Below are 12,269 nucleotides of genomic sequence, written 5' to 3' on the forward strand. Positions count from 1 at the left end.
ATACACCTCCATAAAGTTAACTATCCTTTGGGTAAAATTATATTCCCTTTCATTTGTCCAAAAGTTGCAGCCTTCAAACAGCCAGAGGTGGTCCCAAGATCTAGAATGCTTCAATCTGACAAAAAATGAAATGCTTAGCCTAAACTCCCAGCCCCTTCAGAGATGTATAAACTCTGATCATATCTCCTCTCAAATTTCACTTTTTCAGAAATCAAAGTCCTATTTTTTTCCACTTCAGATTACCCCAAAAGGAAGTATTACTATTAATCACAATGGTATAAATAATAATAAAAATACTTTGCACTGACACAGTTTCTTCTACTTCTTAAAGTACTCTTACATTCACCCTCATGGGGCTCACATCCCTGTGGAGTGATAAGGGCAGGGGTTACTCTCCCATCTGACAGAGACAAGAAAGTGTGCTTCCTGGAGCCATGCAATGAGCAGCAGCTTCCTGGCCCCAGCCCATCACACGTCCCACTCTCTCCACCCACTTCCTGGCTCCAGGAGAGCTCAAGCAGAAGCGGTCAGAGGCAGATTCCCAGGCCCGCGGTCCACTTGCCTTGGTGAGGGCCGCAACTCTTTGGGCCAGCTCAGCCTCCACCTCTGGCAGCGTCTCGGCCTTGCGCATTGTCTGCTGAAGTTTCTGCTCGGCTACCTCCAGTAGCTCCTGCAGATATCGGGCTTTCTCCTCACACTAGCAGAGTGAGGGGTGGGAAGGAGAGTCAAGAAGGAGCACTGAAGCATCCCCTACCCCTAGCTTCAGGAGAGAGCAGGTGACAGGCCAGGGATCATCTTCATTCCAGGATACCCAAAGACACCTGACTTCCCTCTCCCAAGGTGGCCTGCTGTACTTCAGAGGCTCTTGGGCCACCAAGGGGAGGGTCAAGCATGATCATCAGGACCTCCAGGGTCGAGTACAATGCCCCCAAACCCCAAATGCAGGAGTTACCTGGCGATGCAAGGATTCCCTATTGGCTAGCTCGTTCTCCAGTTTGTCATTGAGGTCATGTATTGATGTAGCCTCACGCTGAGCAGCCAGGTAGCGCTTCTCCAGGGTGGTGATCCGCTCCTCCATGTCCTCTTTCTGGGCTAGAGCCTGAGCAGGAGAGGAGAGGGTGCCGGAGAAGGGCATCAGCTTCTTCCCGCCCCGACTCTGTCTGTGCCTCCACACCAGAATGGCTGTGTCTCCTCCAGACTCCCCTACCAGTTTCTGACCCTGACCCATCCCTCCCACCACTCCTTCCCACACTGGACCCCCTGAGCGTTCAGTCTCACACTCCTCAGCCCTTGCTTGGCCCTCCCTCAATACCCACAACATCCAACAGCTGCCTTCCTAAGTGCCAAAGGCCTGCACCCAGAAAGACAGCGTCAGGCCCAGGCCCCTGCTCACTTCCCGGAGGTCCCGCTGGTGTTTGCTGCTCAGTTCCTCCGACTTGATGAGGTCCCGGCGGGCTGTGCCCAGGTCCTCCTCCAGTTCAGCCACAGTTGCTGTCAGGGTGACCAGTCGCTCCCGGGCCTGGCTCAACTCAAAGTTCTGCTTCTCCAGAAGCTCCTGCAGCTCCTCAACCTGGCCTGTGTCCTCCTCCAGAGACAGGGAGCTCTCAGTCAGTCATCAGGCACCCCCTCCCTGCCCTGCCCTGGGGAGGGGGGCAGAAGGACAGCACATCCAAAGCAGGCCACAGCTCTGCCCCAGCTCCAGAGCACATGTCCCAGGAACACCCTTCGTCCTCTGAGCTCCAGGACCTCACGCCAAACAACAATCAAACACCCTCACTCTCCTGTGTCTCTCTTGAAAAGCAATCATTTCTAGTTTTACCTGCTATTTCAGTCTCTTGTAACCTAGAGAGGGCCATGACTAGGGGAACAGAGGCTCAGAAAGAGAAGCGATCTCTTAGATAGATGGCTCCTAACAATTCAGTTACATGCTTACCAGCATACATACTGGGCACTAAAAGAAAAACCTGCAGATTTCTTTGCAGATGGGGTAAGGGCAAGAAGGAAAGAGAGATGATAACCTTGGAGAAAACTCCAAATTTAATTCAAGCAGTCACTTTACTGCACAAAAGCCGGGCTGGGCCCACACCCCGTCTGGGGTAAGACGTGCCCCCTCTGTGCAGCTCCCCATGACCCACCTTCCACAGGCCTTTTGATCCCAGCTCCACAGTCCCCTCCTCTTCGGCCACTCCATCCCGAACCCCTGACCCCTGCTGTAGGGAAGACACCTGCGGGGAGTCAAAGAGAAGAGAACCTTCTAGACCTTCCAAATCCCCCACCTCCCAGAGAGAGATGCCTCATGTTAGCTAACAATCTCCAGCTAAGACAGGAGGGAAAAGTCTGATGAGGACCGGAGTTGGGAACAGGTGTAACCCAGCCATGGCTTCCAGATGAAAAGAGGGAAAGTAGCTTACCTGCTGGTGGGCACACGCCAGCTGTTCCTCCAAAGTGGTCACTCTCTCGAGGGCCACCCGGAGCCGCTCTCGCACCTGCCCAAGGAAAGGGGAGATGGAGAAAGAAACAGGGACCCTCTGGACTTGAGCTGGAGAAGCCTGGGCTTGGTCTACCATCACTGAGCGTGAGGCAAAGAGAAAGACCTACCAAAAGGCAAATTTCTGAGAGGGCACCTAATGGAAGGACCTGGAAATTGGACTAACGGTAGGAGTAAGCCAGTTAGGAAGCTAGAAGGCAGTTTTCCCTAAACAGAGGATACACAAATCTCAGAGAAGGGATGCATGGAGGCTCCAGGGAAGAGACTGGGGGTGGACTGGACTGTATTGTATTGTACCCATGGTTGCATCGGGGGTGGATGCAGGCTGTCGGCTAGCCTAGGTACCTTCTCATCCAGGGCCTTGTGGTGCTCAAACAGTGACTTGAGAGCCTTCAGCACCTCCACCTCACTGGAGACCCCTGAGGGTGACTGGGCCTGACGCTTCACCACAGTCATCCTCAGTGACCGCTCATGGCGGGACACCAGGCACTCCAGATGTTCCAGAAGCAACTGGCAGAGACAAGGCGAGGGTGCAAGGAAGGACTGTGAGCCTACGCCCAGGGGCTATAAGCATGGCCCACACAAACACCCAGCAAACCCAAGCCCTGCCGTGTGTACCACTGTTGGAATGCTGAAATACTCCCAAGTGGGTAAATGGGCACTGCCCCAACTTCAGACCTGCCCGAGCCTCTCTCTCAAGATCCTGACTTTCCCACGATCCCCCAACTAGAGGTGAAAAGCCTAGGACTGATGGTTGAACACACTGACTATCATCCCAGAAGACAAGGCAAGAGGAGGTGAGGATGGGGCTGGATGTGCTGGCCATGCCTGCTCCCTCGGTCATACACCCCGACCCCCCAAAGCACAAACACACACCAGGTCACCCCACTTACCCTCGTGTTATTCCGCTCTGCTTTCAGCTCTGATATCTCTTCCTCCCTCTCTAGAAGCTGCTCCCGACACATACTCAGCTCCCGGGTTAAGGTGGTAAACTCCTGTAAATCCCCAAGGCCCCTCAGTGCTTGAGGATCCACCACTTACACAGTATCCTGCACACCCAAGTCAGTGAGTGGTGGGATCCTGTCACTTGTCCTTTTCTTCCACCAACTGTCCCCAGAAAAATCCCTACCCATACACATGTGCTTAGTCACTCAGTTGTGTTTGATTCTTTGCAACCCCATGGACTGTAGCCCGCCAGGCTCCTCTGTCCATGGGGATTCTCCAGGCAAGAAAACTGGAGAGGGTTGCCATGCCTTCCTCCAGGGGGTCTTCCCAACCCAGGGATCAAAATCAGGTCTCCCACATTGCAGGTGGATTCTTTCCTGCCTGAGCCACCAGGGAAGCCCAAGAATACTAGAGTGGGTAGCCTATCCCTTCTCCAGGGGATCTTCCTGACCCAGGAATCGAACTGGGGTCTCCTGCACTGCCGGTGAATTCTTCACCAGCTGAGCCACAGGGAAGCCCTATCCATCCATACTATTAGCATATGTTTCTCCAGAGGGGAGAAGCATTCCAAGTACATGCAAGGGAATACAGTTGGATATGACAGTGAGAAAGTCACCAAGTGTGCTCTGTGATTCTTTCCTCCTCCAGCCACCAGTATAACCTGATTATGCCCCCCTCCCATTTTGCATTTCTGTTTCTCCAACAATCCAGTCACATTTCCCTGTAGAAGCGGGTGGAGGGGAGTTTCACTTCTGGTTTGCTGTTAGTAAGGTCCAAGCAGAGATCGATGGATATTAAAGAAGGAAGAGAAGGGGGCTTTGAAGTGAGTGTTCTGGAGAGCTCTTTTCTACTCCCTTCCCAGAGTTTTGCAAGTTTCAGGTAGCGAAAGAAATGAGATGACTGAAGGGCCCACCCTACCTAGAAACAAGAGTGTACAGATCTGCTGAATCAGCCATGTGGCTTCAGCTCTGGCTTCTAGGATCCCAGCTCGCTCCATCCTGGGGCCTGATGCCAGGGCATTGGTCCTGGATTTGCCAAATGCCCATGTATAAAGTATCCCTTTGAGGGGTCTTTTCCCACAATGATAGGCCCAGACACTCTGAAAGACATTTCCATCCCACTCTCCTCCAGGAGGTCAAGAACAGAGGGTGAGAGGCTGGCCCCACAGACCCAGGCCTATCATATCTATTTATAATTAGACATCAACTAATTCCAGAAAGGTGTTTAGTTAAGGAGTCCAAACTCTGTGGATGCTCAGGGTCTGGGAGTGACTGAACAGTGGCTACAGTCCCATCCCAACCTGCAGTCTCTCTCACACAGCACAGAATCACTACTGAAGGAAGAATTTCAAAGCAATCACCTTTCATCATTCCATATCAGGCCAAGGGGACAAGAGACACAGGGAAGAGACAAGGGACACAGAGAGATGCCAGAGCCTAAGAAGCCTCGGACGCGGACCCTGCTCATGATTCCTGCCTTTCTCTCAAAGTCACGGGCAACAGCAGTCAAGCAGCTCCCATCCCGGAGGCCAGGCCTGGCCTCATGCGGCTTCACTATCCAGCTCACACACGTGGGCATGCACACATTCTCCCACACACACACCTGACCACTTGACGGCATGCTCCGAGCTCCTAACTTGGCACTACCAGCTCTCCCACCCTGTCCGGGCTCAGTCACTGCCTAGTCTTCCCACCGCAGTGTGCCTCCTACTTCCCTCCCCAGCTCTTACCATCTGACACACTGTTGCCAGGGTAATCTCCCAAAGCAATGTTGTCTTCACCATTAAATACAAACTTCTTATCCTGGTTCCAGCTTCTCTTTCACAGTTCCTTTCCAAACACCCTAAGACCTAGTTAACCTGAGTAACCTGCTGTTCTCAATCACTAGTAAAGTCCACACCTTTGCTCAGTGGGCTCCCTCTCCCTCCCTCCCAATCCTCTGTTAACACCTGGTTTTTCAAAGTCCATTGCAAAGGACACACTTCCTTGGGGTCTTCCTAGTGGAAGCCTTTTTCCTTCCACTGAAAATTGGAACAAAATTCTGGGAGTGCTGACCATGTACCAGCTCCTGTGTTGGTCACTGGAGACACAGTAACAAGAAAGACATAATCCCTGCCTTTGTGAAGCTCCCAGAGCAGAATTAAGATCAATTCTCAGCTCTGCCCATTTGTGATCTTGGGCAAAATGCCAAACCCCTTTGAATGTCTAATCCAAAAGATACAGTCGTCCCTCAAGGGCTGCCATGAGGATCAATGATCTGGCCCCTATTTTAATCATTGATATGATTTTAACAGTCCTCTGGAGCCCCTCTTCTGTTCCTCCACACTCTTCCTGTCGTTTGGGTTCTTGTCTATTTCCTTTTTAGTGTATGAGCTCCCTAGAGGCAGGTGGTTCCTTCATCCCAGTGCTTGCTCAGGGCTCCAAACACAGTGGGCATAGGATGGGCCCATCTGTCACCCCAGTTCCTCACCAGGGCTCCATATTCTCATCTAGAAAGCATCATAATACTCTGCCCTGCAGACACTTCTGAAGCCTGGGCAGGAACCTTGCCTGCTCTGGCCCTTCTCCCCACGTGCAAGGGGCAGAGGAGCACTCCAGCTCCTCAGGGCTGCCTCCTCCACCCTGGCAGCTCCCCTACTGGCAGGGCTTTCAGAAGCAATTCACCAATCTCCTCAAGGTTGAGTTTCATCCTTTGTATAACAGAGGTGATGGTGATAATAGCACCAAATTCACAGCTGTGAGAATTCTGTGAGGGAAACCCCACGCAAAGTGCTCAGCATACAGAAGATGCCATAAAGGGTGACTATAATCGCTGCTAGTTCTGTTGACGGAGGAGAATAAGAGAGGTGTCACAATTCTGTCTATAATTGTCCACGGGATGCCTCCTGTTTCTCTCATCCATGCAATGAGAGGTGAACTAGATTGTCTCTAAAGCTTCTCCCATCTTCGCTGTCTGTGGTTCCCACCCACCACTTCCAAGAACAGACCCTGGTGAAGAGCAGCCAAGGGGAAGCGTCCTGCCCAGTACCGGCTGCCACCTGCTGGCTGCCTGGGCTCACTGCAGCTGGCCACTAAGGCGGGGCTTTCCTGCATCAAAGGCCATCCTTTTCTCCAGGTGAAGCCAGTTTCAGCCTGAGGCGCTTGGGAGAAACAGGGAAAGGTTTTATGAAACAAGGTGAAGGAGAGGAAATGCTCTGTGAGTTCCATCTGTTGAGATGCTCACAGATGCAGAGCTGAGGGCTCAGAAGGTGTGGCTCTGCTGGGCTGGGTGAGGGGAAGGGGAGGAGAGAAGCTGACCGGCAGGCCTTACCTGGGGGAGGGCAGAGTTAAGGTGGCGCTGGAGCTGGTCTCGCTCATGCAGGGCATCCTGGAGCCGGCTCTGTGTCGCCAGCAAAGTCTCCTGACTCTCCCGAAGGGACTCTAGCAACTTCTCCCGCTCATCCAGCATGTTCACCATCAGCTGCTCAAAGTTGGCGTCAGCATCGGCTCCATGGGGAGGCCCCAGGGGGTCTCCCTCGTTGATTGTGGGCATCACTTCACACATGGTGGGGTTGGGCAGGGGACAGGGGAGTGGTTCACAGGGTTGGCACCTCCGGGGGTCTCAGTGAAAAGGTCTCACAGTGGGCAGTACCAAGTGAGTGAAGAGGTGGGCAGGGGCTTCTCCATGGCATCAGTTGGTCTCAGTCTGAAAGGGGCCTGGTGCCCAGAGTGCCCCTGTGAAACGGAGTGAGAGGGCCTGGTTTAAGCTTCTCTGGGCTGGGGCTGGGTACCCTGTGTCCCCAGACAAGGAGGAAGCAGCCGAGTGTGGCCATGACAGGTGGAGCAAGTAGGGCTCAGAGAGGACCCTTCTCTTAGACTGAGCACTGCAGCCTGGCAGAGTCCCAGCTGGGTCCACTGACAACCATCGTTTCTGGAGGGCCGTGGTCTGTTGGAGAAGAGACTACTGTGAGAAGCAGCTGAGCAGAGAAGGGCAGAGGAGGAGGCATGGGTGAGGGCAGAGAACACAGGAACCTGGAGCAGAATGTGGGAGCGTGGGGGAGGAGCTGGGCAGGCCCCTCCTCCGGGTTTTCTCACTCAGATGGTGCCTTCCTTAGTTCTCCCTAGAAATGCACATGCCCGATGCTGCAGCTTCTGCTGCCAGCTTTCTCCACCCCCAGCTGTCAGAAGGGCAGCCGCAGTGGAGTGGCTCCCCCACCCACATGGCTTGCTGGCCAAATATAGAAATGATTCAGTAAGTGGCAAGGGAGCAGCCAGAAAGCGGCCAGAGTCCTCCCAAGTGGGGCTGTGCAAGTGGGAGGAGGAGAAACAGGGTCCCTACCCCACCATAGGTTTCTCCTCCACATTCAGGCCAGGGTGAGTACAGAAGGGGTTAAAGAGTTCTTAGTGGATATGAGTCCCATATAGAATAGACTTCTGGGGTCACAGGAAACAGGGACAGAGTAGCTCTTACCCTGACCCCTGGTACAACATGGCTACCTGGCAAGGCCCAGGCTGGACACTGGGGCAGGCAGAGAACCCTGATCTGCTCCATGCCCGTCATTCAGGGAAGTCTCTGGATCAAGTCATCCCCTACTCCTGAACCCTGGCAGACAGCAGGCTTCCACTCTGAACTCATGAACTGCCTCCTATGGGCTGGAGCAGGGACTGAATGAAGTGAAGGATCGGTGACGGGGAGTGGGGAGGGTTACCCTCCTAGGGCAGGGCTTCCAAGGGGGGCCTCTGCTCATGTCTGGGAATCTTCTCCCTCCAAGTCGTTGCCCAATGCTAGCACTGTCAGAAGCCACCGGCTAGGGTGGTTAACACGTGCACGGCCTGGCAGTAACACCTTGAGTTTGGCACAGGGATGCCCAGCAGTCAGAGCAAAGGAAAGGGAACTGAGGAAGGCAGCCAACAGCTAGGGATTTCTGCCTGCCATCAGCTTCTGGTCTCCCTGCTCACTGCTGGAAGGCTACCACCTAATCAGTTTTCAGAGGAAGCTGTCTTCAAAGCTCCTGTTCTAGGAGAGATGGGATGTGAGACAGCCAGCGTGGTGATAAGGACTCAGAGAAACCTCATAAATGGTGCTTTCCTTCCTTCCTTACCCCTTCTACATCTGGGAAACTCAGAGACAGCTTCTTGTCTACCCTTCTGCTGGCAGACTGGGAGAGTCAGGGAGAGGACAGACAGCATCTGGACCCAGTGTGAAGTGAAAAGTCAAACACAGGAAGTCAGATACCCTGTGGCAGGGCTGAACCTAGCAGGAGAACCAAAAAAGGGCCAAGCCTCTACCCGAATTCACCCTTACCCTCCCCAGCCCCCAGGAATGGGGGACAGAAAAAGTGATGCAGGGGAGAAACATGGGCCCAGATGAGATAAAAGTCAGAGCACTAACTGGAGAACTCCCAAGTCCACAGCCACGGCCATTCCCAGAGGACCCAATAGTTCAGGCAGCATGTGGGTGTGCCCGTATATGCACACACATGCCCACATATGTATGTACACTGGCAGACACAGGATTTGGAGCCTTAGGACATACACATGTTCCCAGACACAGAAAATGGATACAAAATCTGACCCAGAGAGCCCTTCTCCAAACTGGATAGCCACTGTAAAAGGTGGGATCCCACGAGGTGAAAAGTAGCACCCTGGTCTGCACCCTACGTCACCCCAATATCCCTGCTCCACAGAGTAGCTGGGAGCAGACAGGAGGAGCTACTGCCCCAGTCCTGCCAGAGCAGTGGTCTCACTAATGCTAATGACAGCAATTGCTCGGACTCGCTCACCCTCCTCACCTGAAACACTCCACTCTGTGATTTAAAGGCCACTGGCTTCCCTGGTGGCTCAGAGGGTAAAGCGTCTGCGTATAACGCGGGAGACCTGGGTTCGATCCCTGGGTTGGGAAGATCCCCTGGAGAAGGAAATGGCAACGCACTCCAGTACTCTTGCCTGGAAAATCCCATGGACTGAGAAGCCTGGTAGGCTATAGTCCATGGGGTCACAAAGAGTCAGACATGGCTGAGCATCTAGTGGTTAGTGGCCCCACCATACCTCTCTAAGTTCATCAACAGCCAAGCCCAATCCCTTCCCACTCTCCTGCCCCCACCCGAAGAAGAAGTGTGAAGCCAAAGAGAAGGTCAGTCTGGGGAAGGGGCCCCTGTGGCAAAGGCTGTGCTTTGGAAAAGAGCACTGTGCTCAGGAGCACAGGGACTGAGTCCGGCAGAGCTCAGGCAGCCCGCAGCATAACGCACAGGAAGGAGCCGAGAGCTAGGACTCTGGAGCCCTGAGCTGCAGTTCTGCCACAGACTAGCTGGGTGATCCTGGGCTTGTCTTGACTTACTGAGACCTCTGCTGTAAGACAGAACCCACGACCCTTATTCAGCCCACCTCAGGGGGATGACACCATAGATAAAGAGCCTGGGAAAGCAGAAAGCATACCATGATTGTAGGGGAATTTGAATTATGTTAGTAGTGGGCAAAGGTGGGCCTGTGGCTGGAGTTTTTAATGGTTCCTTCTAGGAAAGGGGTTGAGAAGTTCTCAGGAAGGGAACATAGGATCTCAGGCTGCCCACAGTGACGTGCTGGACATTTGGTCTGATTTGGCCTACCGAAATCCTCCCAGTCATCCTGGCAATGGAGAAGCTGACTTTGGTACCATCATCGCTTCCCCAGGCTCCTTCCAATCCAAGAGCCAGGTAGCCACTCCACTCCCCCTAGTGAAATGGCATCCCACAGAGCAGGCTGAAGATGCGCCCAGAGGTGCATGGCAGGCGGATGCCTCTGAGATGACTGTCCAGGACTTCCTACAGCTGCCCCCACAAACTTCACTAGTGTGGTGAGCAGACGGGGGCTCAAGAACAGCCCTATCAGGACACCTGGCTCTTTCTGGTTCCATGGCCATCTTTAAATAGTGCAGTTATCATCTCAACCTAGCAGAAGCCTCAACTCCTGCACAATTTCTAAGTAACACTCACAGGTCAAAAGCCACCAGCCCCTAAAGCAGACATATATGAGGAGCTGTGGCGGTGAGGAGTGTGGGCAGGCTGTGACACAAGAGAGGAGTGTCCCCAACCGAGCTGATGTGTGTGTGTGAAGACGGAGGGTCAGATGAAAAGCAGGCCTCTGCACTTATGAATACAGGAGAGGCAGATTCTGAAACCTCTTTGGCTCCCTAAAAATCACCCCCATCTTTTCCTAACAAACAGGAGGGATGGGCGCTTGGATGGGATGCTCTGGTTGACCACACACACATACACAGACTGGCTTCCCACCGCCCTACCAGATGGCAGGCCCCACCATGGTAAGACAGCTCAGCAAGGACAAAGCTATTGGCTTCCATAGAGGCCCAAGGGCCAGGGCAAAGCTTCCAGGAGCTGTGCCCAAGTGTAAGTGGGCCAAGAGCCAGGCAAAGGGGGAGCTTCAAGGTGAGAGCCCCTTTACCTCAGAGTAAAGAGGTAATAAAGGAAGGTCAGATACCACCCAATTGGAGGAAGAGTGAAGACCTGAGGAAATGGGGGAGAGTCATCTAGGAAAACAGTAACAATTATGAAAGCAGCTATAATTTATTCAGAATTTACCATGTGCCAGACATTGTGGTGTCAGTTGACACATGGTAACTTTAATTCTCCAGTTCCTTGCAAAGAAGACACAATTCTTCTCATTTCACAGATTTGAGAATTGAGACAAGTCATGCAATCAAGTCTATGTGGCTAGTAATAAAAAGAGCTAGGATTCAATTCCAGTCTGTCTGACTCCAAAGAGTAGAGGATGGAGGAGAGGGGAGTGGACACGACTCCTTCAGGCATCCTGTTTCTTCCAAGAAGCCAAGGCACTTGGGCCCCAGCCCCTTTCACCCTTTTCCAGGAGACGGCAGCCTAAGGGTTTGCTTGCCTCAGCCCTCCTCCACCAACCCTCCTCTAGCCCGAGCGCAGGCCTCTGCACAGCGGGCACCATGGTCACGAGGCAGCCACGTCCCCACTGGAAGTGACCTGCCTACAGAGCCTCATCCACCACCTAAGCAAACCTCTCCCCCTACCCCTGGCTGGCTCTATACTGAGCTGTAAGGAGACTGCCTGAGTTTCCTGCACCACTCCATATTCCCTATTCCCACAGGAACTACAAAAGCAGACATTCTTCTGAGCCCTCAGCCTCCTCCCTCTGGGGCTTTCAGACACCATCCCCTCAGTGGAACGTAGTCCAGCTCCCCACCTCTCTTTCCCTCTCATGCAGAAGTCCATCCTCTCCCTTTGTTCCTCTTCCGATCCAGCTCAAACCCCCAAGAAGACTTGCCCCCACTCAGCCCCCTCTCCAAAGCCCCACCAAGCCCCCTTTCCCTGCTACTCCTTGTCTCTGCTCACCGTCAAGCTCCCAGAATCTACCTATTGTTCACGAGCTTCTAGCACCTCATCCAGCCTGCCTTAGTCTCCTTTCCATATTAGTCTACAGAACTTCTGATCACCCTTAAGCTCTTCTTAAGCACCACTTCCCCCATGGAACCTTTCTGATTCCCTCCACACATAAGATTGGCCCTTCTACTGACCCAGAACAGCTTTTTCCTCTGTTTGTGGCACATCAACTCAACTGAAGACTCTAGAGTGAGAACCATAACCTAATTATCTTTGGAGTCTCCAACACTTACCATGGGCCTGACATACACAGAGTTGAGTAGATACATGTGAGAGAGTCATTCTAGGAAGTCCATCCCTGACCCACTTTAAAGAAGGGGAGTTCAAAATAGAAAAAACTTATCTTGCCCTCTAAAAAATTAAAACTTCTTTACAGCAAGATGGGGGCCATTCCTGCCTTAAAAGGCAGACTCTGGAGCAAGTTGATGGACTGGCTCCTCCCCTAAGCACTGATGT

The 12,269-nt window shown here is 53.0% G+C and overlaps 1 protein-coding gene across 15 annotated transcripts in view; it reads right to left on the reverse strand.

The window, feature by feature from the left end:
• Window positions 1–12,269, reverse strand: part of PPFIA4 (PTPRF interacting protein alpha 4) — a 55,070-nt gene that overhangs the window by 30,931 nt on the left and 11,870 nt on the right. For 7 of the 15 annotated variants that reach the window (XM_025277807.3, XM_025277805.3, XM_025277803.3 and 4 more), the window contains exons 2-8: window positions 3,382–3,483; window positions 2,834–2,998; window positions 2,412–2,486; window positions 2,136–2,225; window positions 1,394–1,585; window positions 953–1,099; window positions 563–697 (exon numbers count right to left, since the gene is read on the reverse strand). In XM_025277807.3, coding sequence (XP_025133592.3) covers window positions 563–697; window positions 953–1,099; window positions 1,394–1,585; window positions 2,136–2,225; window positions 2,412–2,486; window positions 2,834–2,998; window positions 3,382–3,483 — 906 coding nt within the window. Of the gene's footprint in view, window positions 1–562; window positions 698–952; window positions 1,100–1,393; window positions 1,586–2,135; window positions 2,226–2,411; window positions 2,487–2,833; window positions 2,999–3,381; window positions 3,484–6,419; window positions 6,573–6,742; window positions 7,358–12,269 lie in introns of those variants that run through there. The other 8 variants (XM_044943334.2, XM_025277808.3, XM_025277809.3 and 5 more) reach the window with 3 other exon arrangements.

This window comes from Bubalus bubalis, chromosome 5 (assembly GCF_019923935.1).
Source record: "Bubalus bubalis isolate 160015118507 breed Murrah chromosome 5, NDDB_SH_1, whole genome shotgun sequence".
Taxonomy (NCBI): Eukaryota; Metazoa; Chordata; class Mammalia; order Artiodactyla; family Bovidae; genus Bubalus; species Bubalus bubalis.